This window comes from Bemisia tabaci, chromosome 2, assembly GCF_918797505.1.
Source record: "Bemisia tabaci chromosome 2, PGI_BMITA_v3".
Lineage (NCBI taxonomy): Eukaryota > Metazoa > Arthropoda > Insecta > Hemiptera > Aleyrodidae > Bemisia > Bemisia tabaci.
In genome coordinates, this window is record NC_092794.1 from 4,407,498 (window position 1) to 4,434,778 (window position 27,281).

The 27,281-nt window shown below is 36.8% G+C and overlaps 2 protein-coding genes across 2 annotated transcripts in view; one reads left to right on the forward strand and one right to left on the reverse strand.

The window, feature by feature from the left end:
* Positions 1–2,388: 2,388 nt before the first annotated feature.
* LOC109035001 (uncharacterized) lies at positions 2,389–20,412 on the forward strand. The gene is made up of 8 exons (XM_019048449.2): positions 2,389–2,565; positions 4,281–4,351; positions 5,253–5,323; positions 6,542–6,672; positions 8,374–8,446; positions 9,986–10,072; positions 12,069–12,214; positions 14,879–20,412. Exons 2-8 carry the CDS (start codon positions 4,302–4,304, stop codon positions 15,008–15,010), a joined length of 690 nt encoding a protein of 229 aa, XP_018903994.2. The 5' UTR covers positions 2,389–2,565; positions 4,281–4,301; the 3' UTR covers positions 15,011–20,412.
* Positions 20,413–25,360: 4,948 nt separating this feature from the next.
* The window catches only part of LOC109039974 (uncharacterized), a 192,108-nt gene continuing 190,187 nt past the window's right edge, over positions 25,361–27,281 (reverse strand). The window contains exon 2 of the mRNA XM_072296588.1: positions 25,361–26,657. Within this exon, the coding sequence (XP_072152689.1) occupies positions 25,810–26,657 (848 nt within the window). The 3' untranslated portion in view covers positions 25,361–25,809. The remainder of the gene's footprint in view (positions 26,658–27,281) is intronic.

Below are 27,281 nucleotides of genomic sequence, written 5' to 3' on the forward strand. Positions count from 1 at the left end.
TGAATTTTTTCCAGTATCGTTGAAATATAAGTAGAGTACCTAGTAGCGGGCACCCAGTGTCACAGTATGTCATACTATTTGATGTACCTAGGTAATTCTCATCCAAATAAGAGAAGAATAAACATTTACCTTCATTAACCACCAAGTAGACGAAAGTTCCACTGTGAACTTAGTTGGCCAATAAAAATGCAAACAATGAAGCAATTATTTTTTTTTCCTGATCCAAATGGTAAGAACTCTAAGGCATAGTAAAAACTGTATTTATCATTCCTCAATAAATACAAGGTTGACTGTTTGCATGGAAATGATAGTACATTAGTTGGGGCTTATCTATTATTCTAAACTTCAGATTAAGTTGATGAAGGTAGCAGGTTGTTGTCAGCAAGAGCTGTTGATATGAGTATGTAGTTTAGAATGGTCAATTTTTAATTATGCCAGAGGAGCATCATCAGTATTTAATACAAAACTCTCAGGGGTCTCTGGATACTATGCCACCTCTTATCAAGAATGTTTATGCTAATTTTGTTGCTATGTGGTGATGGGAGAGATAATTTCAAGATTATTTGGTAAAAGTCGGACAAATATGGGATGCCAAGTTTATAAGAAAAATCTCACAAACCAAAGTGAACATTGTTTCATGCCTCTGCAATTTTCAGCTTCGGGCTAGGTTCTCGCAATGAAGGTCAGACAACGCGCTGATCAAACTTTGTGGAATTTATGTTAATTTTAGAATGTGTGCCAAAGTCACAGTAAGTATTCCCACAAAAATTGCAAATCTGAAAAATCTAGAAAAATAAAAGTACCTCTCAGCTCCGCGCAATTCGCACCCCTGCTAATAAATGTTGGAGAATAGAGAACACTTTACCCTCAAAACATTACTCGCACTGAGTTTAACTAATATGTAATTATATGTGTACGATGGTGGACTGAGCTGTACTTACTTACCAAACTTTGTTGAGCAAAGTTGGTTACTTAGGGAAATTCATTTAACTGCTGCCAAGGATTCACAAACTCTGACCTTGATAAATATTTCCGACATATACTTGAGATACAGTCAGATGTTTGGAATTCTGGACATTCAGTTATTGTTCACATACAAAAGAAATTGACTAACAAATACACAACCGTTTTATATTTCATAATGCTCAAACAAGAACATACCGACAGTTGTGATTAGTTCTCGACAGCACTCTGATAGCGGTAGGATAGCTAAAGGATCCCTATACCTGCGGCAAAAATGGAGTTGATTGAAATTTTGATTCACATGGTGCTAATGCTGTCAAGACTCAAGACAAAATTACACTCCACGCACAGTCAAAGAGTATTTTGATAAGTAAGATTATCATTAAGGAAGTTGCACAAATCACAAATCAAACCGAAGGACACGGACAAACCAAGGAGCCAGCATAGCCAGCTCAGAAACTCGGCAATTCAGTTTCCCTCACTGCAAAAGGTGGAACCATCCAAAGTACCATCAATGTTAAGTTGAAGGGGTGAATTACTTATTTAAAGAGTGCTAAGTCATTTTGGGACTTTTCGAAGAGATTTAAAGGAAAAAAATGGAAAATGCTCAACTGTAAATTGAACGTAAACAATCCGCCATTGTATCAAAGCTGACGCACAAATGAAACAAGCGCTAAACACAAGGGTAAAAAGTACATACGTAAATTGATTTTGTTTTATAAGGGAAAATGGTGAAAAAGTTAGGAAATTCATATTGGAAATTGAAGCTTTAAGATATAAAGAACTTCAGATAATTAATACAGTTTATTTAGAAACGGAGTTAAAGAAGGCAAAGTTAAGGAACTCAGAAGGAACAGGGTATTTTGTAGGAAAGGGTTGGTAGGTTTAGAATTGAATCGACGTATCGACGTATCGAACAGCGACTATCGGTAGCTCGAAAAAACCCTGTAAAATACACACTAATACAATAAGCGGTTACATCAGATCTTATGGGAAGCGCACTCACACATACAAAAAATCGCTTTTTCAGCGATTTTTTTTACAAGAGAACAGAGGAGAATCTCAACTAGCGATCGAGATTTTTCGAGATTTTTCATTGTTTAAATAGCCAGAGTGAAAGGAAAGTTCCCTCTACAGTTGATCACTGGGAGAACAACAACCGGGTGCAGGTTTGTGGGAAAGAAAAAAAATATCCCTAAAAGTACCTATTCTGATTCTGCTATGCTATGCGGGAATCCACAACTAAAGTAATCTATCATAAGCCAAATTGCACGATTTCTGACGGAAAAAAGGCTCAAATGAAGTAAAACTTATTCGCGTTATTTTTCACTTCAGTTTTCCGTGTGATGGTGACTGACGATTGAATTTATCATGAGCGCGGGGAGACTTTTTCTTCTGGAAAGTTGTTACAAGTGCCGGGCAAAGTTTATGGTTTTTGTGGTCAGCTGATTGGCTGATTAATCATTTATTTTATTGTGTGTTCTGTTCTGTTGTTTACAAAACATAGAAAGTTCAGCCCGTCAGCCGTCGCATGCCTTTTCGTTACCGGTAATAATTCTTCCACATTTCTGAAGGAGCATTTCGTGATTTTAGCGTGACTGGGTAAGAGTTTTTAAGGTATTAATCTCTGTATTTAAGCCTGTGACTAGCTATTCACAATCGCATAAACAGTCAGCTCAGTTGCCGCTGTAAAAGTCAAAGAGTATGTCGTCGGTGTAAGTCGGCAATCACATAACTCGGTTTGCGACGTTGCAGACTTCCTATCCTACTTTATTCTTTACACGGAAATCTACCCAATGGCAATTCTTCAATACTCCCATGATTTTTTTTCTCTGTGCGGAGAAGACTCTGCAAAAACTTCAAGGAATCATGTCACTTTGTTCTCCTTTAATAAAATAACATAGAGGCGGAGATTTTCAGACACCGCAAGCGAGTTATGTGATTGCCGACTTACACCGTTGATGTACTTTTGTTCAGCAATCTGTCTAACTAATCATGTCCTCGACAGCTCATCTGATTTTTAGGATAATTGAAAGTTATTTCATGCCGAACTAAATTGACAGTTCACACTGTTTTATCTCTCCCACAATTTCTCAATGGAGTCCATTCCATTATTCATCCGTTTGTTGGTGTCAATGATCAGTTTGAATGGTTAAACCAGGCTTGGGTCTAGCATCACATTAGTCTTAAGGTGATTCGATGGACACCATAATATTTTATGTCAGAATGACGTGCGATATATCGCATCGATTAGTTTCATTCTTTCAGCCTTCCATCAATTTTCTCGAATTTTGAGATCGCAATTCTGTTGCCAGGAGACTAAAGAATTCACTTACCTATTTTCACAGACAAATTCAACGTAATAAATTCGGGGCTTTTTTAGAGGAAAAATATTGCATTGATTCTGATATCAAAAGTGCACTGGAATGCGATATTTTCTCTCTGAAAAAACCACGCCTGCATTACATTTTATTTGTTTGTCAAAATCGGTGAGTGAATTCTTCAGTCTCCTGAGAAGAAAATTGCGATCTCAAAATTCGAGAAAAATGACGAGTAGTTGAAAAAATGGAATCAATCGATGCGATACATCGCAGCTCATTCTGACACAAAGTATGGCGTCCATCGAATCACCTTAAAGATGGAGTAGGTAACAGGAATGTCAGGTTCTAATATCAGGAAGGACTTTACAGCCTCATTTTACCCCTGTGAATGTGTAACTAGGTGCACTACTTTGATGTGAATTTGTTCCAATGAATTTAATTTATGAAGACCCAAAAATTAGCTGCATTTTTAAGTATTGAGTTACCTATACTTGCTTGTAAATGAAATTTCCGCTTTCAAAATTCTCACATGGTCTGTAGAGTGTCAAATTGTGGCAGAGTTTGTCGAAATTTACCAAACGTCAGAACATGTCAGCGCAAGAATTGTTTTCAACTGAAATTTTTCTTGACAAAACATATATCAGAATTATATCATGGTCGAATTAAGTAGCAGGCTTTATAATAGACTTAACAGCATTACTGTAATCATTAATATGGTCCGCTCTGAAGTTCGGTTGTTTGGGACTGGTAAGTTGTCTTTGCCATAAAACTTTACGCTTTTGAAGAGTGTAACAGAAGATCTGCCATCTTGATTCCTACATTTACTTCCAATGCTAAACTGAAGGCACTGCAAAACTGCATAAACTTATTCGGGGTGGACTCAATTGTATGAACAAGGTCACAAATTTAGGCAACCTATATTCGAATGCAGACTCAAAGTAGGTATTTAGTCCTCAAATCCAGACTATTAGGAACTATAGTAATTTTTGTTTGCAGCTGTCAAACAGAGATTTCAAGATGTCAAAAGTTAGCATTGTCAGCCAGGCCCGTGCAAAAAAAGGATCTTTGTAAGTATTTATGTTGCTTTTTTAACCACTGCACCAAACCAAAGTTTTGACAAAGTTTTGGTGCTCCACCAATAGGCACTTAAGTTGCCTGCAGCAAACATTTTGGAATTATGTTCTTTTAAAGGACCAAAATCCCGGAAAAACAGAATCACCAAGATTTTTGCCAATGGTGACTGTTCAGCGATATTAATCCAAAAATATCAACAGTGTAAGTCGGCAATCACATAACTGATTTGCGACGTCGCAGACTTCTTGTCATACTTTATTTTTTAAACGGAAAACTACTCACCAGCATTCTTTAAAACAGCCGTGATTTTTCATCTCTAAGCAAAAAAAAATTCTGCGAAAACTTCAAGGAATGATGTTAATTTGTTCTCCTTTAAAAAATAACGTAGAGGCAGGGATTTTCAGACATGGCAAAAGAGATTTGTGAACTGGATTTATGCCACCGATGTACTATGTGTTAAGTGTTTTGAAATTTCTTTAGGTAGGCGCATTTCCCTTTTAAACACATGAATGAAAGCAGATTAGATAATTTGGAATATAACTCTTCATTTAAGAAACCAAGGATTTTCTCATGCTCAGTTCATCAAGTAATTGCTTCTTACACATGAAATTCACAAAACTTTAGACACCTGCAAATTCTCCATTATTGGCACCTAGAGTGAAAGAAAATGTAAAGTATATTATCAAGGGAATGAGCTAAGTGATGTCTCAAAGTTTAATTATAGGAACTCAGTGTCCTTTGCTCTCTAATCTTTTTAAAATGAATATCCTCAAAATCTTAATCAATTCGCACAAGCAGCAAAAATTTACTTAAAATAATCATATCTAATGAGGAATTTGTTGTTCCTGCTGACTGCTGTTTTTTCTTTCCTCATATTTTTGTTGAATGTTGCAGGATAAAACGGGTGGTTAAAGATCGACCAAAAGACGAAGTCACCGAAGAACCTCTGAAGAAAAAATTAAAAGGTAACTACTCCCTAATTAACCTACCCTAGGGCAGGGTGTAAAAACGCTGAATTTCATTGATCTATGGATTGCAGCAAACTTGAGCAAAATCTGAATTCATGAGGAAAATTAAATTTTTGGGTTTACTAGAGTTATCTATAACTGTAACAAAGAGGTCCTGAAAATTGTAGGGTTCTGAGGTATTATTAAAATCAAGACATATGCTGCGAGAAAAAATTGATGCTGAATCTTGCAAACCGTGTATCCTGGTTTGCAATGTTGCAGACTTCGTGTCAAACTTCCTTGTTTAAATGGAGAACTGCTCAACGTCAAATCTTGAAAATTTCTGTAATTTTTTCTCAATGTGCAAAGCTAATTTATGAAAAAACTTCAAGGAATTGTGCTGATTTGTTGTCCTTAAAAAAAATAAGATAGGAGCAGAGATTTTTAATCACTGCTGACTAGATACTTGGTTTGGAGGTTTCACTGTCGAATAGGAAGATCATGCAACGAGCTGTCAGCCCTCTGTAGCATTGTTGCCAGATAGTGCCGAAAAATCAGTGTTTTTTTACATTGAGTCTTATTGAAATTACCCTTGATTATTATGGAGTCTGGCAAATGTGCTCCGGAGCTTTCTGAACTCATTTTAATGGTAATAATTTTGTAAAACTTTCATTTCAGCTGTCTGTCTATTAAGGCACACCACAGCAGGCTTGCTAGATTTAGTCATTTTGCATCAGTGATTACTTTTATCAAGGTCCCCATATTTTTTTTCTTAAAGGAAAAAAAAAGCTGAACATTTGACTGTTGAGTTCGGTGTAATTTTTAGTGCTAAGTCTGAAAATTACCATAGTTTTTTCCCTACACTTATGATTTTCATTGAAAATTGAGATCTTCCTAAAAAATCTGGGCTTTTCAAGGAAAATCTAATTTTCTAAGAAATTGATGCATGACAGAGAAAAACGGAGGTCGTTTTTGGATTAAGCAACCATAAGTACAAATACAGATAAGTATTGCATGCCTTAATATTTTTTTTCAAAACGTTAAAAAGTGATTGCTAATTGATGCATGATGATGCAGTGATTGATTCATTTCTCTTCAGTTATAATCCCCTCTGCATAAAGCCCTCAGTGAAATAAGCTTGAAGAAGTATCACCCTTGACACATTTACCCACGAATTAATGTTTGTCAAGAGTTAATTTGATCCAACTTGAGATTAATTGTAATTTTTACTAATAGGAAGACCACGGAAGATCAAAGTATTTTGCACATGGTGCAGAGAGGAAACCCTGAAGCTCCCATATGTTTTTCCCTGCTCTGATGGGAAAAAAGAATTTTGCTCTGAAAGCTGTCTTGCTGAATTTAGCAAGGTAAGTTTATGCGTTTTATTTTCACACTTGAGGTTTTCCCGTTTGGGAAGAATATCATACGGATAATGTATAAGATTTAACATTTTTTTTTGTGATGATCAGCAATGGGGTTTTGATAATTTTGAACAATAAAATATGAAGCAAATTAGTGAAAGATTTCTGTTGAGTATTCTTTCGGCTTTCAAACAAGCTGAAGACTGTGAAATTCAGTTAATAAATTTGGGACAAAACCAAATTTTGTTAAGACCACCCTCTGTCACTCTATACCCACCTTCTGATTCAATAGGAGATCATACCAGAATCATTCAATTTTCCCTCTTGAAGTTTGGGGTGCTGGATGTGGAGGTTTATTCTAATAATCATATTTTCAGCTTTACTTTGGTGCATATATTCGGTATTTTTGATCAACTAGTTTGCGAAGGAATCATTTAATTTTTGTCCACAATTTCGGTCACCGGTGCACCCCTTGACTTGCGATGACTTGTGATTATTCTGCAGCAGGGATCCTGTGGACTGTGTAAAATAGAAAATCAACCGGTAAAAATGTTTTTCGTTGTTTTATAATGCCTGTAAACATAATTTTAGTAGCTGAGAGAAACTTATGTAGAGTATGCAATCTGACTATGCACCAAGAGGTAAAAACGCTTTGTAACAAGGTGAAGATTTTCACAATGTCGAATCAGTATATCAATTTGAAGTTGAGATCAAGAGGATTTAAATGAATGAAATCAATCTCTACTGCCTCCAGCTCCCTTCATTTTTTAAGAAAAAGTTGGGAGATTTTCGGATGAGTTTTTGATGCATGGAGAGGTAAGCACCCAGCTACTAGAGGTGGTTCCAGTAAATTCGAATTCCCTGGTGACTGCTGTTACCTGACTCAACATTGTCACTGATTTTCAAAATTTGAGTTTGTTTGTCTGAGTGAGTTGTATCTCTTTACTAATTCGATTTATCCTTTTTGATTTGGAGTATATCAAGTTGGGAAACTTACTTCTTTGATGAGTCTTGTGGTGATATTGAACAGTTTTTAGTTTTAGTTATTGAACAGATGTGAAACTCTGTGGATCTCAAGGAATGTGAAGCACGATGGACATTTTAGAAGGCTTTCTGATGGACTTGATATCGTTTTTTTTTTCTGAGAAATGAAACATCATTAGGATGAGGAATTTCTGTGATAACATCAAGTCATTGAGATCCTTTGACTGTCAGTTTAAAGAGTTAAATTGTGGCAAAAAATTCACGTTATTGCCCTATGTCCCTTTCATCTAAATTTGAATATCAGATTCAATCCAAGAATGCATTACTTGGCCAATGCAACCTTGCTTGTAGCCAATGCTTTTAAAAATGCTTGATCGGGTGATATTTTTCTAAGGCCGCAAAAGTGCTCGAGTTCTTGGAAAGTGGTTAAAATGAACTCATATTAATTCTTTACTATTTGTCAGCAGTAAATGCTTCTTAATAAGAAACGACAAAGCATTTGACAATGAGAAGATTGTTTATAAAGACGTGAAGAAGGAAATTTTGATTTACCCTCGAAGAGAAGTAAATATTGTCGACCTAGACTAACAATTTTGACAGGAAAATTCATTTAAAAAAATATGACATCGAATTTTTTGAAAAGAACTTGAAATATTCTTCAAAAATTCAAAATTGCCTTCCATAACCATGTTTTAATGTATGTATTATGGCCCCTTGTTTCAGGCAACCAGGGCTCGTAGAAACTCTGAATCAAATGGACATGGCGAAGAAAATGCCAAAGTGAATGTTGAGGATGGTAAGTTTAATGAAAAGCGCATCTTTTGCATAGAATATGGCTCCAAAATTTTTTTTAGGAATAAATCAAGTTTATAACATTGAATTTTTTCTCCAGGGTGTCTACAGGTCTGGAAAACTGGGAATCATCAGTGAGTTCCATCAGGTCAGGGAAATTAGAGAATTTTACGAAAAAGACCGGAAGTTGGGGAAATCTGGAAGTCTGAAAAACATCAGCGCTGTTCACACAATCAAACTGATTCTTAATGTAGAGGTATACTTTGATCAATAGAAGGAGAAATAAGTTTCAACGAGGAGTTGTAATTTTAGTTAATCAAATAATTACCACACGAAGGAAAGGTATGCAGACAGAAGGTCTACAGCAAAAATGTCCACAAGCAGAAAGTCTACATTTTTTGGTCTATACGTTTACAATTTCTGGATCCAAAAGTTCACTATGAAAATGTCTACAAATAATAATGTCTTCTAAAAAAGTCCATACTCAGAGTTAACTTCTGAATGGAATAGGTTGAGTGAACTCACATCAGTTGCTTCTTTAGTTTCGTATCTAAGGAGAAGAATCATCGTGTAATTTTCCTTTAATAGACGCGTTATATGTAGACATTTACTTGGGCATTCTAAAAGTAGACTTCTTCTTTGTAGACATTTTGACTGCAGACCAAAAAATGTAGACATTTTTTGAGTAGACGTTTTTGTAGACCTACTGTCCGTGATTCGAAGGAAAATGGTTTATGTGAGTCATTTGGACTTAGATCAATGCCAAATTTTTCTTATTTTCAGTTTGAATCATTGCTCTGAAAAGTTATGGAATTTTGATAATTTTTCCAGGGAAAATCTAGGAAAGTGCAGAATTTTTCCTCCTTGAGTCTGTAGACACCCTGTTTCTTGCATACTGATTCTGAGTGAATTACTTTTCATTGTACAGATTTTCTGCCACCAACCAAATATTATTTGGGAAAATTTTGGTTCATTTAACACTAACCGCAACATTTTTACAAGATAATGCATGTCAATGTGCTCCAAAATTCACTTCTTAGCTTCTGTTCTCTCATTATAGGTATGTCATGGTTTTTTTGGCTAATCACGCTCCAACGCTGTCAAGAACAACATGTCAAATTAACATGAATTTAAGCCAGTGTTTTAATTTTTTCATCCTGTGCTTTTTTCCTTTTACAATGATGGAGAAGCGTAATTAGGTGTGAATATCAGAGCAAAAGCTAATCATCCAACATAATGCACCGACACAGTGAAGTTGGATTCTGCAGAAATGAAAGTAGTGCTCTTCAAACTGAGTTCAGAAAGGTTATTTAATCTCACAAAAAAATGAAAAAATGAATAAAATCAAGTGCATCTCTTATGGTATTTCTTGCTATGAAATAGTTTTTATCTAGGCTATTTGTTCCTTCACTTTAAAAATTGCTTTTGATTAGTTCAGTAAAAACTGAACAAAGGAGATGAGAAAAGAAGGTTCAACAAAGAAACTGATCAATACTCTTATTAAGGTGCACCTAAATTCCATTATTTTAATTTTTTGTTTCAGTCATCGAAACCATGAAAGAGAACTTCAACCATGAGAGGATATTACCCCCCGACACGAATGCCCCAACTACAGAACCAAAAATTTCAAGTAAGTGCAGCAGATTTTTGAAAGGAGACGGTGGCTCATTTTTATTGAAAGTAGTTTTGAGGAACTTTTCTTCTTTATTCTAATAGACGTAGACTTCACAGCTCTAATTCCACCATCTAATAATTTGCCAAAAGTAACGGATATTTTCATTTGTGAATTCTAAGATCTGTGGCATGACTAAATGTGACAAAAATAAAAGTGTAGAGAGGATGATCAAATTAAGGTTCAGTTTATTCTAAAGGTTACAAAAATTTGATTCTCAGGTCAGATAAAGCTTACATCCATCTTTTCCGCAGGCCTCTCTTCGAATTTTTTTCTCTAGGATTTGATAAAAGTAAGCTGATGCATCGATATGTTGTATCTTATAATTCAGCTGGGGTCACAAGATCAAAATAAACCTATCAATCCAACAAGGTCAGATTTCCTCTGATTAATTCTAGCTTTAAGCGCCAAAAGCACTGATTTCGAAGCCCACATTCTACCCAACCAATGAGAATATTATGCTCTGTCAAACTGAAGCAACTTGCATCAATTTGATGGTGTGCTGTCTGTGATTTGATAGTGTGTGTGGCTGTTAACCAACTGATCAGAATCAGTTGGTTAACAGCCTGGCAGCAGCACTGTTGGATTGATGAGCTTATTTTGATTGTGTGCCCGGCTTTTCTCTGTCATGCTTATTTTAATCAAACATCAAGCTGATAGCAGCATTATTGGGCCAGTTGCACTGGTCACAGAATTGTATTTTGATGCTTGATTTTTTTAGATTAAATGAAAACATTAAGATCTGTCCAAACCGTAACTTTCTACGTTCAATATTAATCGAGATATCGCCCTTTGAAAATTTGGGTTTTTGACGTTATGCACCGCGGTAGTGACACCCTTGGTTTCTTCCACCTTGCTTTCATCCGTGTTTCTCGTAGAGTAACCAGTGCTAATGTATGTCTCCCTGACTGATTAAACCAAGGTGGAAGAAACCAAGGGTGTCACTACCATGGTGGATGATGTCAAAAACCGAACTTTTCAAAGGGCTATATCTCAATTAATATTGAACGAAAAAGGTGGGTTTGGACAAATCATGAAACTTCAGCTAATTTATTGGAATTAAGCATCAAAACACAATTCTGTGACCAGCACAACTGACCCATTAAATTAATAAATAGGAGAAGCAGAATCGCTTTACACTGTGATAGTTTATTATGTGAAAATTACATTTCGCTTAAAAGGAAGTATTTATGAAATCGTTCATTAGTAACACCATTTTGAAATATGATTGTAGAGAAAGAATTTGTATTTGTTTCGAAATATGATTGTGGAGGATAAACCAAGCATATATCCCCACCATCCAATGTAGCCTTCAGCGTACCGATATCCAGTAAGCTTTGTGCCCATATTCGCATAACTGTAATTCAGCATTGATAATTGTGATCGGCGAAATGTTTTTTAAGTGTTATTTGTTATGTGTTTTTTTGACCTTTCTAACCTAAGCTCTGATGATGGCCGAAAGCCGAAAAGCTTTAGCGCATAATTTAGTAAATAAATCAATAACTAAATACACATATAACACCTTGGCTACTCTTTTCTCTACAATCATAAATGGAAGTGTGCCAACTTTGGGCACTTCTTCAAATCCAAAATGAGCACAATTTAAAAAAGTGCTTACATTAGGCAGAATCATTGATTGGTTGTTTATCAATAAGAGAGGGCTTCATCCAGTCAATTTAGAAGACTCACTAAGTCTACCCAGTTCTCTCTTTTTTTCTTAATCGATCCTCTTCTTTAGAAGTTACATAAACCATGACAACACAGTACCTGAGGGTTATCTTGAGACCCTCAATTTTTGCAGGATTCATTGCCTATGCGAAGAGACAATTTTTAAATTGTGCCCATTTTGGGATTTGAAGAGGTGCCCAAATTTGGCAGACTTCCATTTGAGTGAAATTTCCTCTAGACGATGAGTTCAACATTTATTCTTTTTTGTCAATTTCTGCCAAAACAGATGGTAAAGAGTTGGCAACTTCAACTACACAAAACCTTAATGACCTGGAAGCAGATCCCAATCAGTGGTCCGTAGAAAATGTCATTCAATATATCTCCTCTGCAGATCCGGTTCTCCTTCAACATGCAGACGTATTTTACAAGCATGTAAGTATGTATGCAGTATGTTGCTGATCTTCAGAGAGAGTGGTATCTGTGGACTTGACCTGAAGTATTTCAGAATAATTTTCGAACTTGTGAAATGCATGGGCATTTAATTTCAGAGCAATTTTTAGTTTTGCCTTTTTCTTTTCTTAGGGTTTTGACGGTTTGAAGAACCTAGTTTATCAACGGTGAAACCAGAGACAGGAGACCCTTCACTGCAGCCTAATTGTTGAAATTTTGTGTTTGTCGGGTAGGCATAGATGACTCAGGTTAAGAGGCGGAGCGTGATTGGTCGGCTAAGTCCTATCGCTGCTTTATCATGCCTTTGTCAGGTGGAATGGACAACATACTGTCGGAAACTTAAGAGGTGCCTCCAGCTTGTTGTGAGTTCCACCCAACATAGGCACGATAAAGCAGCATTAAGACATAGCCAACCAATCACGCTCCGCCTTTTAGCCAATGTCATCTATGTCTACCCGACAAACACAAAATTTCAACAAGCAGGCTGCTGGTCCCTCGGCGACAGGTTGAATCTACTACTTTCTGGGATTCGACACTCTCTTCTGGACAATTCCACAGGAGCAATAGTCATCACTCTTTTTCCAACTGTTGATGTACCTACCAGGTGAATGATGAGCTTTGGGTGATGCCATGAACGAAACAAGTTTCCCAAACTTCGGTTTGTTTGCGGAACGAAATTCTTAACACATTGTTACCCTTTCACCTATTAGGTAGGTCAACAGTTGAATGTTGGAATCCCGAAAGTAAAAGCCTCCAGCATTGCAAAGATACCAGTGAAGGGTTTTTTGTCTCTGGGCAAAACTTCCAAACCACGCATCTTGGTTTGCCACATTGCAGACTTCATGTCATTCTTTAATTTTTAATCAGGAAACTAGTCAACGGCAAATCTCAAAAATTGCGTCATTTTCTCTCTCTGGGCTAAGAAAATTCTGTGAAAATTTCAAGGAATAATCTTGATATTTTCTGCTCTAAAAAAATTAAATAGGAGCCAAGTTTTTAAAACACTGCAAACAAGATACTTGGTTTGGGAGTTTCACCATCGATATGTATGAGTCTGAAAGAGTCAGGAAATTTTAAATTTTTTCGGGGGGGGGGGGGGAATTGCCTAGAAGTTTGTTACAGGAAAAGTTTCTCACAAGTTCGGGAGGAAGAGAAGAAAAATCCAACCGCAGTATTTTGAAGTAATGAAAAATGGGTTCTGAGTCTTGAGTCATCCAATGTAAACAGACTTTTTTTGCTTAAATGCATTCAATAAGTTTTTTTTTTTTTTTTTTTTTTTTTGAAGAAGCAGCTCCGAGAATCCTAGTGGACAAAAATGAACTTGCCTGTCATGGGTCTACTGCTCGGTCGGTTTTTATTTTTGAATGCTCAACAAGGGCTTGTTCTAAAGATTATTTCGGTTTCTGTTATCACAATCGAATCACATTATTACAGCTGTTCCTGTTTGCTCCAAAAATACAAACGTTCAGTACTTTTTGAACGTATGGGTGTTGCAATGATTTGAGTCAAAATTGAATCAACGTATGCAAAAACGTCCGATGTCCAAGACAGTGTTTCAGAATTGGAGTGGACAGTTTTGTTGTAACTCAAGGACATAAGATGGTTTAAGACGTTCGGAATGTAGAAAAATTGTATAAATAATCCCCTGGGTGTAATTAAATGTTTACAAAAGAGATGGATCCGATTCATCAGTGTCGTGGGACAAAAGAAACCCACCGCAATTATGAAAACCTGTATTGGACAACGGACGTTTTCGCATACGTCGATTCAGTTAAGAATTTTAAATGCTGTAAATTGAACAAAGTTGAATTGCAGAGCTCAAAAAGTAATCTTTGTATATGTATGATCTCAGGGAAAGTCTTGATAAAATTTTGGAATTTTTGATGTGTAGTTATTTTAAACCCAGACCAACAAAACAATTTTCTTTTTGTCTATGATGTCACTTTTACAACTTTTTACGTGTCTCCTAGTGTTGTAATGTCAGTCAGTTGCTTGTAAATGAGAGAATCCTTTGCATTGGGTTAAGAAATGAAGGGGAAAATGGTCTTGCATCCACAAGCAAGAGCACTAAGAGTATGTAAGCAAATTAAAGATTCCCCTTTTGACCAGCTGCTGACCAGTTTTGTTGCTGCTGTCACACGGTCCGACACATACGTAGTGAACTCGAAACAACACTTTCTGTTTACATTATTTCGGAAACAGCATCTTGAAGAATGGAGAATTTGCACACAAAAATTTCATTGCTTTATCTGAAAGTGCCTGATGAGCTGAGTTTGCAGTATTTTTCATAATTTTTTTCTGACATGGGAAATCGGAGAAAAATCTATTTAAAAATGAGAAAATGTGCCACCTTATTACGTCATCTGGTGGCATTTCCCATCTAAACACATGTATTTTAGCAGAATCGGTCATTTTGTCATATCTCCTCTAATAATTGCTCAGTTTTTGAATCAAGGGTATCTTCGTGTTCAGTTCACTCAGTAGATCCCACTGAATTCATCCACAAAATTCATCAAATTTCAGACCATTGCAAATTCTCCATTGAGACAAAGTCATTCATCTTTGGCAGGGTTTTTTTTTATATTTTATTTGAGGAGCAGAATTAATGCTTTGTATATTAATTATATTTTGATTCTCTCTTTTCAGGAGATCGATGGCCGAGCGTTCTTGTTACTGAATTTTGAAATGTGTATGAAATATATGGGATTGAAATTAGGACCCGCCTTGAAAATTTGCAATCTTATAAGCAAATTAACAAAAGGTCGCAGGTTTGTATGAACTCAATTTTTCTCAGGCTTTTCATGCTCCCCTTCATTTTTCACTAAGTCAAAGGATCTTGGTCTTTGTTATTTTGCTGCCTTACAGACTGCCTAGATTAAGTTCATTGTGTCCCTCTGGGAACGTCTCCCATTTAAACACCATTTTATTTTCTGTAATCCATTGACACATGACTTATCTTTTTTGATAACCAAGCCATGTTCCTGATTTGATTTTTTAGCACTAAAAATTTGTAACCACACCTTCAACCTTCTGTAACGTCTTTTTTAAAAATGTAGTGCGGATAATATCATATTATAACAGTTTTTCCTCTCAATAGCAGGAAAATATAGAAAGATTGTACCATGTAAAATAAGTCGACTGAAGAAGAGTATTGTTACCAACAAGCCAGCTTATTAACATAAATATCACCGTTCTTGCATTGGAGAAGTCTGCTCATCAATAAGTCGTCACCTTCTGGCCAAAGTATCACAAGCGCCATGTGTACATAGGCACTATGTTGCCTAATTTTTCAACCTTTTCAAATTTTTACAATAAATCCAGAAAACAGAATCTTTTGAAAATTTATCTAATATTTCTTGTCATCAAAATTGAAGCGCCAGGAGCAGAAAGGGTATATCTAATTACGGTGTCTCAAAATCAACGCTGACGTTTCATCCAATATGATTAAAGCAAATGTATGTACTTTATTGTAACTTTTACTGAATACTTTTTATGATTTTATAATGCTGTAAACATAAAATTTCAGACAATTCACCTAATCGTTTCCTCTTCAAACTTTAAATTAGCACTGGAAATTCTGAAACCCCGCAACTGAGAAATGCCCTTTCTACACCCAACGCTTCAATTAATCCCTAGAATTTTCTTGGAAATATGTGCAAAAGTTTCAAAGAAAAAATTGAAGCAACATTGAGATGTCCAGCATCATGGCGCTTAAGCGTTAATGGCGCCTGCGATACTTTGGTTGGAAGGTGATAAAGTGTCAATGGGCTCATAAAGAGTATTCTAGTTGTAAGTTTCTTTAATAGTTACCATTTATGGTTTATCTTGTGTTCATGATATGTCTGAATACACTGCCCTTCAAGTTATTCTGTGCTCTGAAAAACGAGATCTTTCCATTTTAGTGGCTAAGGCTAGCAAGCATTCTAAATTGTTCATGTCACTGAAGATTTTTCATAGCTTGAAATGAAAGATGGTATTAAACATGAACCTGCCTTTCCAGAAGCCATGTAATGAATCAAAATTCTTCAGAAGTTGGAAAAAACCAAAGAGAGATCATAGATTTTTGTAAGCTAATTTTTGAATTCAAGTGTCAAAAGTGCACTCTGTTTAGAGAACCTTAGTCAAAATATTTCATTATCCTCTCATAACTTAGTATGGACTTTAAGTATTTTGCTGTAAAAGAGTTAATCTGAAGTTAGATTGTTTTTGAAATGGCTGATTCAAGTCTTCTTCTTGACTTTGAGCGCAAACATTTCTCATTCTTTGAAGAACATTATCAAAACTATGAAGATCGAGGAAAAATATCGCTTTTGGTCCTCAACTCCTGGTGAGATTTTTTCGTCTGAGCAGAAGTTGATTGAACCATGTGTTCATTTAATGATAAATTTCGTTCAGAGTCCTTTTATATTGTTCTTTCATCCAAAGAACTCATGATGTGTGTATATTCCAAAAAAGGATTTATGAGGTTATTTTTTTCACTCTCTTATATTGTTTAGCTTAAATTGTATGTATTATGTGTCCTCTGAGGCTCCTACAGGGTAAAATGAATTTTGTTCTAATTGATAAGCACTATTGACCTATTGAATATTATTTATTTTTGTATTTCCTCTCCCCTTTATTGATATGATTTATTTTTTGATGCTAACCAACCGTAAAGTTGCCGGCATAAAAAGTACCAGAGCATCTCTACAAAGAATCTTCCCAGTGAATTCGTAAAAATTGATGTTTTCTTGTTTTCCAACCTTCTCATTTCATAAATGCTTTCTTTACAAGGCAATCTGCAAGTCGTTGCAAATAAAACTCGAATATGTTTAGCTTGGAAATTTTGCCTAAACCCATGAAGCTCAGGTAAAATATCACAAAGGTTTTCTTTTTTGGTTTTTTCCGGATTCAACAAAAAGCACTAGAGATCTCTTTGTTAGAAGTTCTTTTACTTTGTCCTCATTTAAGTTATACAAAAAGAAACTTGATATATTTAATATTCATTTATTATAATCTTACCTCAACTATTAACATTACCACTGCCTTAATCATACCACTGATTTCTGTCTAGAATGCAATGCAAATTATCAATGGAACAATTTCGTTTTATTGCATCATTTATATCAAATATTGCAGACAGAATGCTTTAAATGTATCTCTTAATCGCAATGTTTAAAAGTCTTTGATTACGTTTTCAGCTTTTAGTGCTACATCTTTATGTGTTGCAGCATCCTAAATGGTGGATGACAGGCCTTTTCCCACCATATGGTTACAGCATCATAGATTTAATCAGTTGGTGTGCAATGAAGAACCAATAGTTCTCTCTTTGGTGCTTGGTTCTTCACCAATATTTTCGTAGAATTTTCTTAAATTAATGTGAAAGTATTTTTTTTGTAGGTAACGATGCCCACCAAAAGCTATAATTTTCTTCCTTTTTAAATAAGATTTAATTCTTGCACTTACTTTAATGATAAAGTTGAAAGTTTTAGACTCTTCAAATTCATGAACTATGTTATAAATCACTTCTTGATGCATCATATTTTGAGGCATAGCTTTACTTGATCTCTTTTTTTCATTCTGGTGTAGAAGTATTTGTGTATTCTTTTTTTTATTTTAAATTTGGGTTGAGTTTTTCTGTTGCGCCATAATTTTCAATGTAATACATACTTTTGTCAAAAGAAAATGTAGGAACAATGCCAATCCATGATTCCTTATCAAGAAACAAAGAGCAAGAAGCGAGATAAGGAAGCTGCATATGAAGTTTAGAAGCAGAGATTGTGGTCGGTAATTTACCAATTCCTATAGTTTCAAGATGACAAAAGAGGTCCTCAAAATTGTTCAAAGGATCTACTCCTGCTAACACAGTTAACATGTTTTTTTGAACACTCTTTCATTAGAGACAATAGGAAGTAAAAGCACTTGTGATAGAGAACACTGAATAAAAATATATTCTGGGAGTCATTCCTGTCGCACTCTCTGCTGCTAGACAAGTTTTAAGTCATTCAAGTGTCATGTTTCAAGTTAGTTATAGTGCTTGAGTTAATCGTACACCCATAAGTCCTTGAAAATGTTTCCCAAAATACTGAATCAAATGCCTCAGTTATCTCTACAGAAGATGAGTTTCGTGCCATGAAAATTTATTCTCAACACCATATCGACGGTTTAAGTCGGCAATCACATACAAGTCATTTGCGACGTTGCAGACTTCCTATCACACATTATTTTTTAAACGGAAAACTACTCAACGACAATTCTTTAAAACTGTCGTGATTTTTCTTCTCTATGTAAAGAAAATTTGGCAAAAACTCCAAGAAATGATGTCAATTTGTTCTCCTTTAAGAAAATACTATAGAGGCAGAGATTTTCAGACACCGAAAACGACTTATGTGATTGCTGACTTACACCGTCGATATAAATTATGCTTGGCGAAACCTTTCCAAGGATTTTGATATAGTGCCATGAAAATTTCAAACAAATTTGATTGCCAAAAACTGGCCCTCTTCTTCAAAATTGTTGAAACAGTACATGGCTTTCCCAAAAACTTGCATGGAGCTCTTGCATGTGTCAGAGATTTTTTAGTTTAGTACTTATTTTTATGTAAAATCCTGTAAGCAAAATGATGGTTTTTGCTGAAATGCACATCGAAGCTCCAAAAAAGCACTGAAAGTTGAGGCTGTAAAATAGGGATCCCCCCCCATGCTATACTGAGAGTCCACCTTTACATCCAGTCAAATTCACCATGCATATGTCGCAGGCAAACTGCCAAATCATGCATTTTGATAAATGCCGAGGCAAATAGTTAAATATTCTTACTTAGACTGAAATTCTAACTATTTTTCTGACTGTAGACAAAATAATTCTCTGATCATGTGGAAATGAATTCCTTGTAGAAACTTGTTCCATACGATTATAAATACGTTTTTTCTAGTCCTTAAATGCAAATTCATCTCAAAACATGCAGCATTTCGTAAAATAAAAAGTTTTCACAATTTGAGCGTTTGAAGAATCATGAGGAGCATTTCTGAATAGGAAGTAAAATGACAGTTTGTATTTAGACGGATTTATAGTCTCAAAATAATAAAAATTAGAGAGGTATTTGTGAAAACAAAAAACCTTGTAAACATTGAAAATTTGAGTACCTGCCTAGGCATTTGATAAAATGCTTGATTTGACTATTTGACTATTTGCCTCTGACCTATAGATAGGAAGTAAATAAATCAGCAGGGTTGCCATTTTTTGGAAAATCCATGGCTGAAACCACAGCAACTCTGCTAATGTACTACTCCGTATTAGTGCACGGAGAGTTTGACTGGATTTAGAGGTGGACTTTCAGCGCAGCATGGTAGATTCCCTCCATTTATGACCTCAATGAGAGCTTTCCATAAGCTTGGGACCCCGTTTCATAGAATGCCGGTGGCAGAAAACCAGGATTACTGCTTTAAATATCTGGTTAGTTATGCATTTTTCACCACCAACTCCTAGGATGTTAAATCAGTATTGATTAGTCATTTTGAGAAATGAAGGGAATGATGCAGTTTAGTTTGTCTCGATTAGCTTTATTTCTGAAACTTCAAGTTCCCCACTATATTTTACAGAAAGTTTGGTTTGGAAAATCGGAAAGTTACGGTTTCGTTTATTATGTCTAGTTCATCATTTTCAGATTAAGTCAGCTAGTAAATTAAGGAAACTATGAATTTCGGAACTTAGTCTTGCTGAAGAGGAATCGAAATGAAAACACAACATACACTCCTAAAATACTGATATTTTCTTGAATATATAAATTGTGTATTATTTGTTGAACAACCTCACCGCTTCTACTAAAGTCATGAAATTTAATCATCAGTATTTATAAATTTTGCCGCACTTAATTGGTTTCCTTAACTTCCTGTTTTTCAAATGACACACTTTAGTCGCTTATTATTGATGAGCTTTTATACTGAAAAGCTTTCAATGATTGTAAGCATCTATCTAGCATATGTCTAGGCTGTTTCCTGTCTAAAAATAAGTTCCTAGGTAATTCAATTATAAGTACCGAAAATTAGGGTCTTTTTTGCAGAGCTTTTCACACGATTCCCATAATTGTAATTGTTGAAGCTTCATATTTTTTTATTAAAATCTTGTTAATATGAGTTCATTTTTTTAGTGTAAAAGTATACTTGTTTTATGTTTTTTAATAAAGACTGATTTAAAAAAATCAATCCCTAATTGTTTTGAACTGGTTTCAATATCTTTTCGGTATAAATTTTCTTTGTGAGCCAGTTGTGAGCCATAGAGAAAAAAAGGAGGTGTTTGCATTTCGGGCATCTTGGAATTTTTTTGATGATTTGATGACGTAGGTCGGTACAGCTACGTTTATCCTGTCGATTTTCTTGGAAATTGTGTAATTTAAGGAAAAAAGTCATTCTATAAAAAGTGCTTGAAATTATATAATGAGTTAATTTAAGTAAAAAAATCGGACATTATGGTCCTTTTTTCATATTTCGAATTCCGGATTTTGCTGGCCAGGTTGTACCGACCTACGTCACAGGGTAAACAAACCTCAAGATGCAAACACCTCCTTTTTTTCTCTATGGTTGTGAGCTCCAAAAAACTAGTGGAGTATTTTAGACCAGAAAATCGGACTCAGCGGGTCATTGCCAAGGGGACTGCCCACATTGCATTAATAATTACTTTGGTGAAGAAAAACAGAACAAGTTAAATTAAAATTTTTGATTCTATATTTTAACAATTTATTTTTGAATTTACAAGAAACTTTGATACACCAAGATAATTACATTCTCAAAATGGTTTTGTATTTCATTTAAAACAGGGTAGTAACCAGAGCTACTTGAAATTACTATGCACTCCTGAAACCATTTGGATGAGCACCATCAATATTGATATCTTTTTCTAGGAAATAAGTTGGAAATTGAACCACAATGAGAGGGGTTTCCCGTTCTCCTATGTGAGCGGAAAAATACACAATGAATAAACCATCCAGAAACCAAAATACAAGTTGTGTGCTTAAATTTTGGAGCTTTTTGATTCCCTGCTAATTGGAACACGACCGAATTTTTATGCAGTTTTTCTCGAATTATTTGTCGGGTGGAACAATGTCATCACTTACTTAATAGGCTGTTCTCCTCCTTGCAACTAATTGTCAGAACGCCTGGATTCATAAGCTAAGAAAATGGTCTCCCCTTCTTTTCTGCCATACTTAGGAAAAACGCCGTATGAACCCTCAGATGTTGCCATGTTTCATTCAACACTAAAAACAAATTTATTTGGAAATTTCTGAATATTTTGCATTAAATTTTTCAGACTTTGTTTGCGATTTAATCTGAAACCTCTGAAAATTTCAAGGAGAAATATGAACAACTTTCCGCAAAAATAAACATTTTACCGAAGGACTTTTGACAACTGAAGAATGTTAGTACGGCGTTTTTCCTAAGAACAGCAGTGTTGTACTCTTTTACATCTAAACAAACGTTAGCACTTGCCAAAATATCCTGCACAGCAGAGTCGGTCAATATTCTCCACCGAAATAGGCAGGTATCAATTTAAAGAAAATTCTGCACTCATTGATTGGATTTAAGTATCTGATGTCAAGAACTTCATGGGTCGCCTTACTTTTAATAGTTATTTGACTGGCAGAAAAAAAGTCAGGTCTGAAAGACAGGGCCGGATTAAGGAGGTGGCCACATGGGCCGCGGCCCACGGCGGCAAGTCTAGGGGGCGGCAAATTTTGCAATTTTTTTAAATGTAGGTATGAAAAAAAATCGGATTTTGAGAAAAAAAATTACAAACGAGAAAAGGCTACAAAATCTCTCATTTCCTGAGAGTATAGTAATTTCTAATTTTGTCGTTTTTCAGTGATACAAGAGACAGCACCTTTAATTAGTCGAGTTAAGAGAGGAACCAAACATACAATTTGGCCTGGAACGGCGCGACTTAGGGAGAAATGATGACGAGGACTTGAGATGAAAAGGAGAAGCCCTCGGCGCGGCAATCGGCATGTAACACATATTTGCGCCTACAAGACTAAACGACTACTTCACGCATCGCATCAAACACAGTGTGGTCAGCGTGAAACGGATAGCGCCTACAAGACTGCATGAATACTTCACGCATTGTGCCAAACACCGTGCGGTCAGCGCGAAACGCATAGCGCCTACAAGACTGCGTGAATACTTCACGCATTGCGCCAAACACGGTACGGTCGGCGCGGCGCGGCGGCGGAAGTTAAAATCATTAAACCAAATTCTGTGTTTGTTCTTTCATAATTTTTTCGTTCATTTCTTATGAATGGAAGGCCTTGTCCATTAGAGATAGGTTTACGAAACTTGACTTTCGCGCAAAGTTCCGTGACCTTTTACTAGTAGTGTTGACAGGGCTTTCCCAAAAAATGTGTTCCACACGAGTAAACGCGTCGAATGCACCCTTCCCCCGATGGCACGGTCACTTGATGGTTTTTATTGATGTTTCAAAACGAATGAGAAGGGGGCGGCAAAATACAGGCCCATGGGCGGCAAGTAGGAAAATCCGTCCCTGCTGAAAGAATGATTTGATGCATTTTAACACTTTTAGAATGTTTTTCATTCTCTATGTCAAGAGTATAAAAGAACAATTATTAAAAATTCCAATACCTAAGTCTTCTTTTCCATACATAACTTTATTAACTTTATTTGCCTTTATTAACTTTTGTTAACTTTATTTATAATAACCAGTAGTTATATCCTTCATCAATAGAGAAAAATATATAAACAGAGTCAGACACGTGCCAATATCCAAGGAGAGAGATATCAGAAATTAAATATTTCTGATCTGAGAATGAAAAGCAAGCACTGAGACTGGAGATCCTCACGATAAAATGGACTGCATTTTGTAAAAAGGAACTAACAGCTTTGCAAAGTTACTAAGGGTTTTGCAATTTTTTTTCGATGAAGTAACTAAAAGCAGAACAGTAAACTATATTTAGGCAGGGTGATCTTTTCATTTCATTGGCTTTTACGTGGTGAACATAATAAAATAAATGATCAATCCTTTCTAATTGTCTTCCCAAGACATAAGGGCCAATTCGCCAAACTTGTCTAATTTCAGATACCGTTCATGAATTACTTCAAGCTAAAATTTCAAAAGTTCAAGACCCCACCCTTCCCCCATTGACCGATTGCAAGCCGATTGAATTCAACCTCTGAAACATTATTTTTCATTAAAGATATCGAATGAAATTCATGAAAGGACACCTATAGCACTTAAATGAATCATTATATGTATCATTCATGGGTACCTATCTAAAACAAATGAACACTACTTTTTGTACGAGTTTTTCGTGCTATGTTTGTGCCAGATGCCAGATCCTTTTTGCAAAATGCAATCGAAACGGCCTACATAAAATGGATACCAGTCACATTTTAGGCAAAAAAACACTTGATGTAGGTAGGAGTACCTATGTGAGCCTAACTAATCACACATTTTTTCTTCCAAAAGTTCAAAGTTGAGAAAATATCATAGCTTGAAGGTGAAAATAGGCGTTGAACCATTTCCCTTACACCCAATCATAGCACAGAGCAACAAAAATATTGAAATAATTTTGCAATTTCAATGCAATAAAATTGCAATCTTTTTACTTACATCACTTGGTCAATAAATGCCGATTGTAAACGAACAATAAACATGAGTTCCATTAGGCAATTTGCAATGCAATGCAATGTAAAAAAAATTGCAACCTTATTTCAAATTATTGCAATATATTTGAATAAGAGGAGCCCATTCAATCAGTAAATAGACAACATATCCTATACTTCCCGCACAAGAGCAATAATTTTACCACGTGACAGCAATTAACTGCAGTTTGTGCTAACATGGGAATTAAGTGTATGGAGCAATAAACTTCGAACCTACTTTTTTTTCTTAGTCTGATCTTCATGTGGACCCATTTCTGCTAAACGGAACAATAGACGAATGGGAAAGATGGTGTGTGCTATAGAAAGCTGGATAAGAGACAATGTCAAAGTGGACGTGAGTATCTCCCCAAGTAGCAAAATGCAACGAAAATATTGAAATTGGATTGCAATTTAATTTCAATACAATTGTAATTCTTTTACCGATAAAGTGCAATATTTTTACATCATTTAGTCGATCTATGCCGATTTTAAACAATCAACAAAATGAGCTCCATGTGTCAGAAAGATAGGCAATATGCAATTCAATGAATAATGCAACTTATTTCGATTTTATTGCCACAAGTGTCAATAAATGGGGCCCCTTCAAATAGGAGCTAGGCAACATACACATCACTCAGTTGAATGGACCATTAGATAAGGTACGAATTTCAGCATTCTGATACACGTTTCTTAACCAAAATTTTATGTAAAACACGATGCACACAACGAAAATTACCGAAATTAACTCCTTACGAAGATATTTAATGATTCTTGATGCGTGAATTCAAACCACCCGCTCATGAAAACTCAATGCTCTACGTGATTCACATCGCGCGCTAAACGTTATCATGACAGTCTCTGCGATATAAAAATCTGGCAACCTCAATCTTGACGCTTTGGCTCAGTTATAGCAAATTGCTAATAGTTTGAACAACACATGGTGGGAAATGAACATTGCTCGATTTAGGAGCTTGCTGAAACCGTTGTAGTGGGCGATTTGACTTATGTAGAGCTTTGAGTTTCTTGTGAGCGGGCAGTTCAAATTCCTCGTAACCAATGTGAAATAAAAACGTTAATATCTCCGTTAGGAGTTAGTTTCAGTAATTTTCGTTGTGTGAATCGTTTTCTACGTGAAATTCTGGTTAAGAAACATGTATCAGATCGCTTAAATTCGTACCTTGTATAGTGGTCCATTGCAATATTTTTACTATGTACTTGCTATTTATTGCAATCTGTGCTACTTGGGTTTGGGGAAATGGAAAAGCGGGATTTTACATTATTTTACCCAACGGAACTATAAGCGCCAACTGTATGCGGCACTCGTGAGCCTTGAGCATGACAAAGAACGCTGTGGACAGGGCTCATGAGTTTAAGACGCCGCTGCCGTCGCTTCCGTCCGTCGTCGTCGCCGCTGACGTCACTGGCGCTTTATAATTCCCATTCATTTTTACTGCCCTCGACTAACAAGCACACACCTTCTTTCCCACGCGTCTCTGGTTCCTTTCGTCAGAAATACGTCCTTGTGACTTGGATCACTTCTTTCAAATACAATCAAAATGGTAATTGACTTGTTTTTTAACTCGGAACGTCAAGTAGGAAAAATAGTGGAATTAGAAAACGTAGAAAAATGGAAGTGAAGGCGTGGATCCGCAACATAGCTGGACATCAATCGTCGAGGGTCTCATCGACCTCGTGGAGGACACTCATCGTACCCAACGGCTCCTCGAGAACCTCATCGAAGTCGGGCTGCGGCTCCAGCGAAGGGGGCTGCACCACCCCCACCCCGACCCCAACCCCTTGGAACTTGATACTGTTGATGATGGAGTCGGTGGGGTTCTTGGTGGTGATGGCCACGATCTCCGGAGTCTGGATGAAGCTCGTATCGTGAACGAACGGCAGATTCAACCCGTTCCCATCGAGACTGTCCGCCACGTGGTTGTTGAGCTGCTGTCAGGAGTTGGGCATCGTGTATTGCAACAAACCCCGCTCGTTCCCATCGATAATATTACTACTGCTACCACTAGCTAACTTGGTCATCAAGGACCCGTCCTTAGACTCGGCTTTCGGCTCGGCGAGGAGGCTCCGATAGTGCTGCTTGAGCCTGGTGATGACCTCCTCGTGTATGATGCTGAAGCACATGGCGGTGAGCGCCATGCCGAAGATGATATAGAAAGAGCAGAACCAGACGGCCAGGTTATTCGCGTGCCGACTCCTGCCCGGTTCGTACTTGAGCGATAGCAGATGGTTCTCCGAGAAGGCGTTTTCCACGTAGCCGATGGTCGTGAGGAGCATGAAGCAGAAGTAGATGCTGTTGAGGTAGTTGAGCTGCTTGTCGAGGAGACGACACAGGACGACGCCGCCGGCGACGATGTAGACGACCATGCAGATGAGGCAGAGCAAGAGGGGCGCTATGAAGTGGCGGTGCTCGATCTTGCTGGACGTTTCCTCGATCGAGTGTTTGTCCAGCCCGGAGGCCGAGGTGAAGGTCGAGGAGGGTGAGCGGACGTAGTAGGGCTCCTGGTGTCGCTGGTTGTGCGCCAGGCGCCCGAGTTCGCGTTGTTCGCGTTTGATGCGCATGCGCCGCTCTTTCTCCTGCATCAGCTTCTCGTCGTAGCAGCAGTAGCCGCACTTCGAGCAGAGGCAGCAGCAGAGGGAGCGGGAGAAGACGCTCCGGGCGCACCAGGCCAGGACGCTGCCCACGCTGGTCAGGTAGATGAGCATCAGCGGGATCCCCAGGGCTGCGTAGCCCATGGCGAAGCCTTTGCCTAGAGTCGTTCGTGGTGTCACGTTCCCATAGCCTGCAACAAAACGAGATCAAACTCTATTAGCGCTCACTTTTGGCTAAGCTAAGATATAATAACAAAAACGGGGTGTCTTGTCTACCAAAGGGCGATTTCACGATAACTGCGGACCGATTATTGAAACTGATAGACAAAGCTATAGACAAAGACGACAAAAGGGATTTGGAGGGATCCTATTGGTGGAAGCGGGTGGTGGCAATGGACATGGGAGGTAGGTAATGGACTGAGTAACGGCAACCTACCAAAGACCCGACGGTTAGTCCATCATTTTCTTCCTTAGTCTATAGGAACCAACCATGTCTACTAATAGGATCGCTTCATACTCCCTATGTCTTCTTTGTCTATCGCTTTGTCTATCAGTTCCAATAATCGGCCCGCTGGAATAGTTTTGTCGCCGTAACACATTTATCGTTCATATTTTTATAGTAATGATAGTTATTCGGATTTTTTCGCATTAATCTTCATAGGGTTACGTATTATAACGCTTTCTAAGGATTTATTGCTCTAATTTTCAATTCTAATATATAAATGTCCGAAAATGTGCTGGCTGTTACGCTGACTTTTCACCGCGCTACAGACAGCACATTTTCGGCCATTCGGCTCATTGGATGCCAGGTGAGG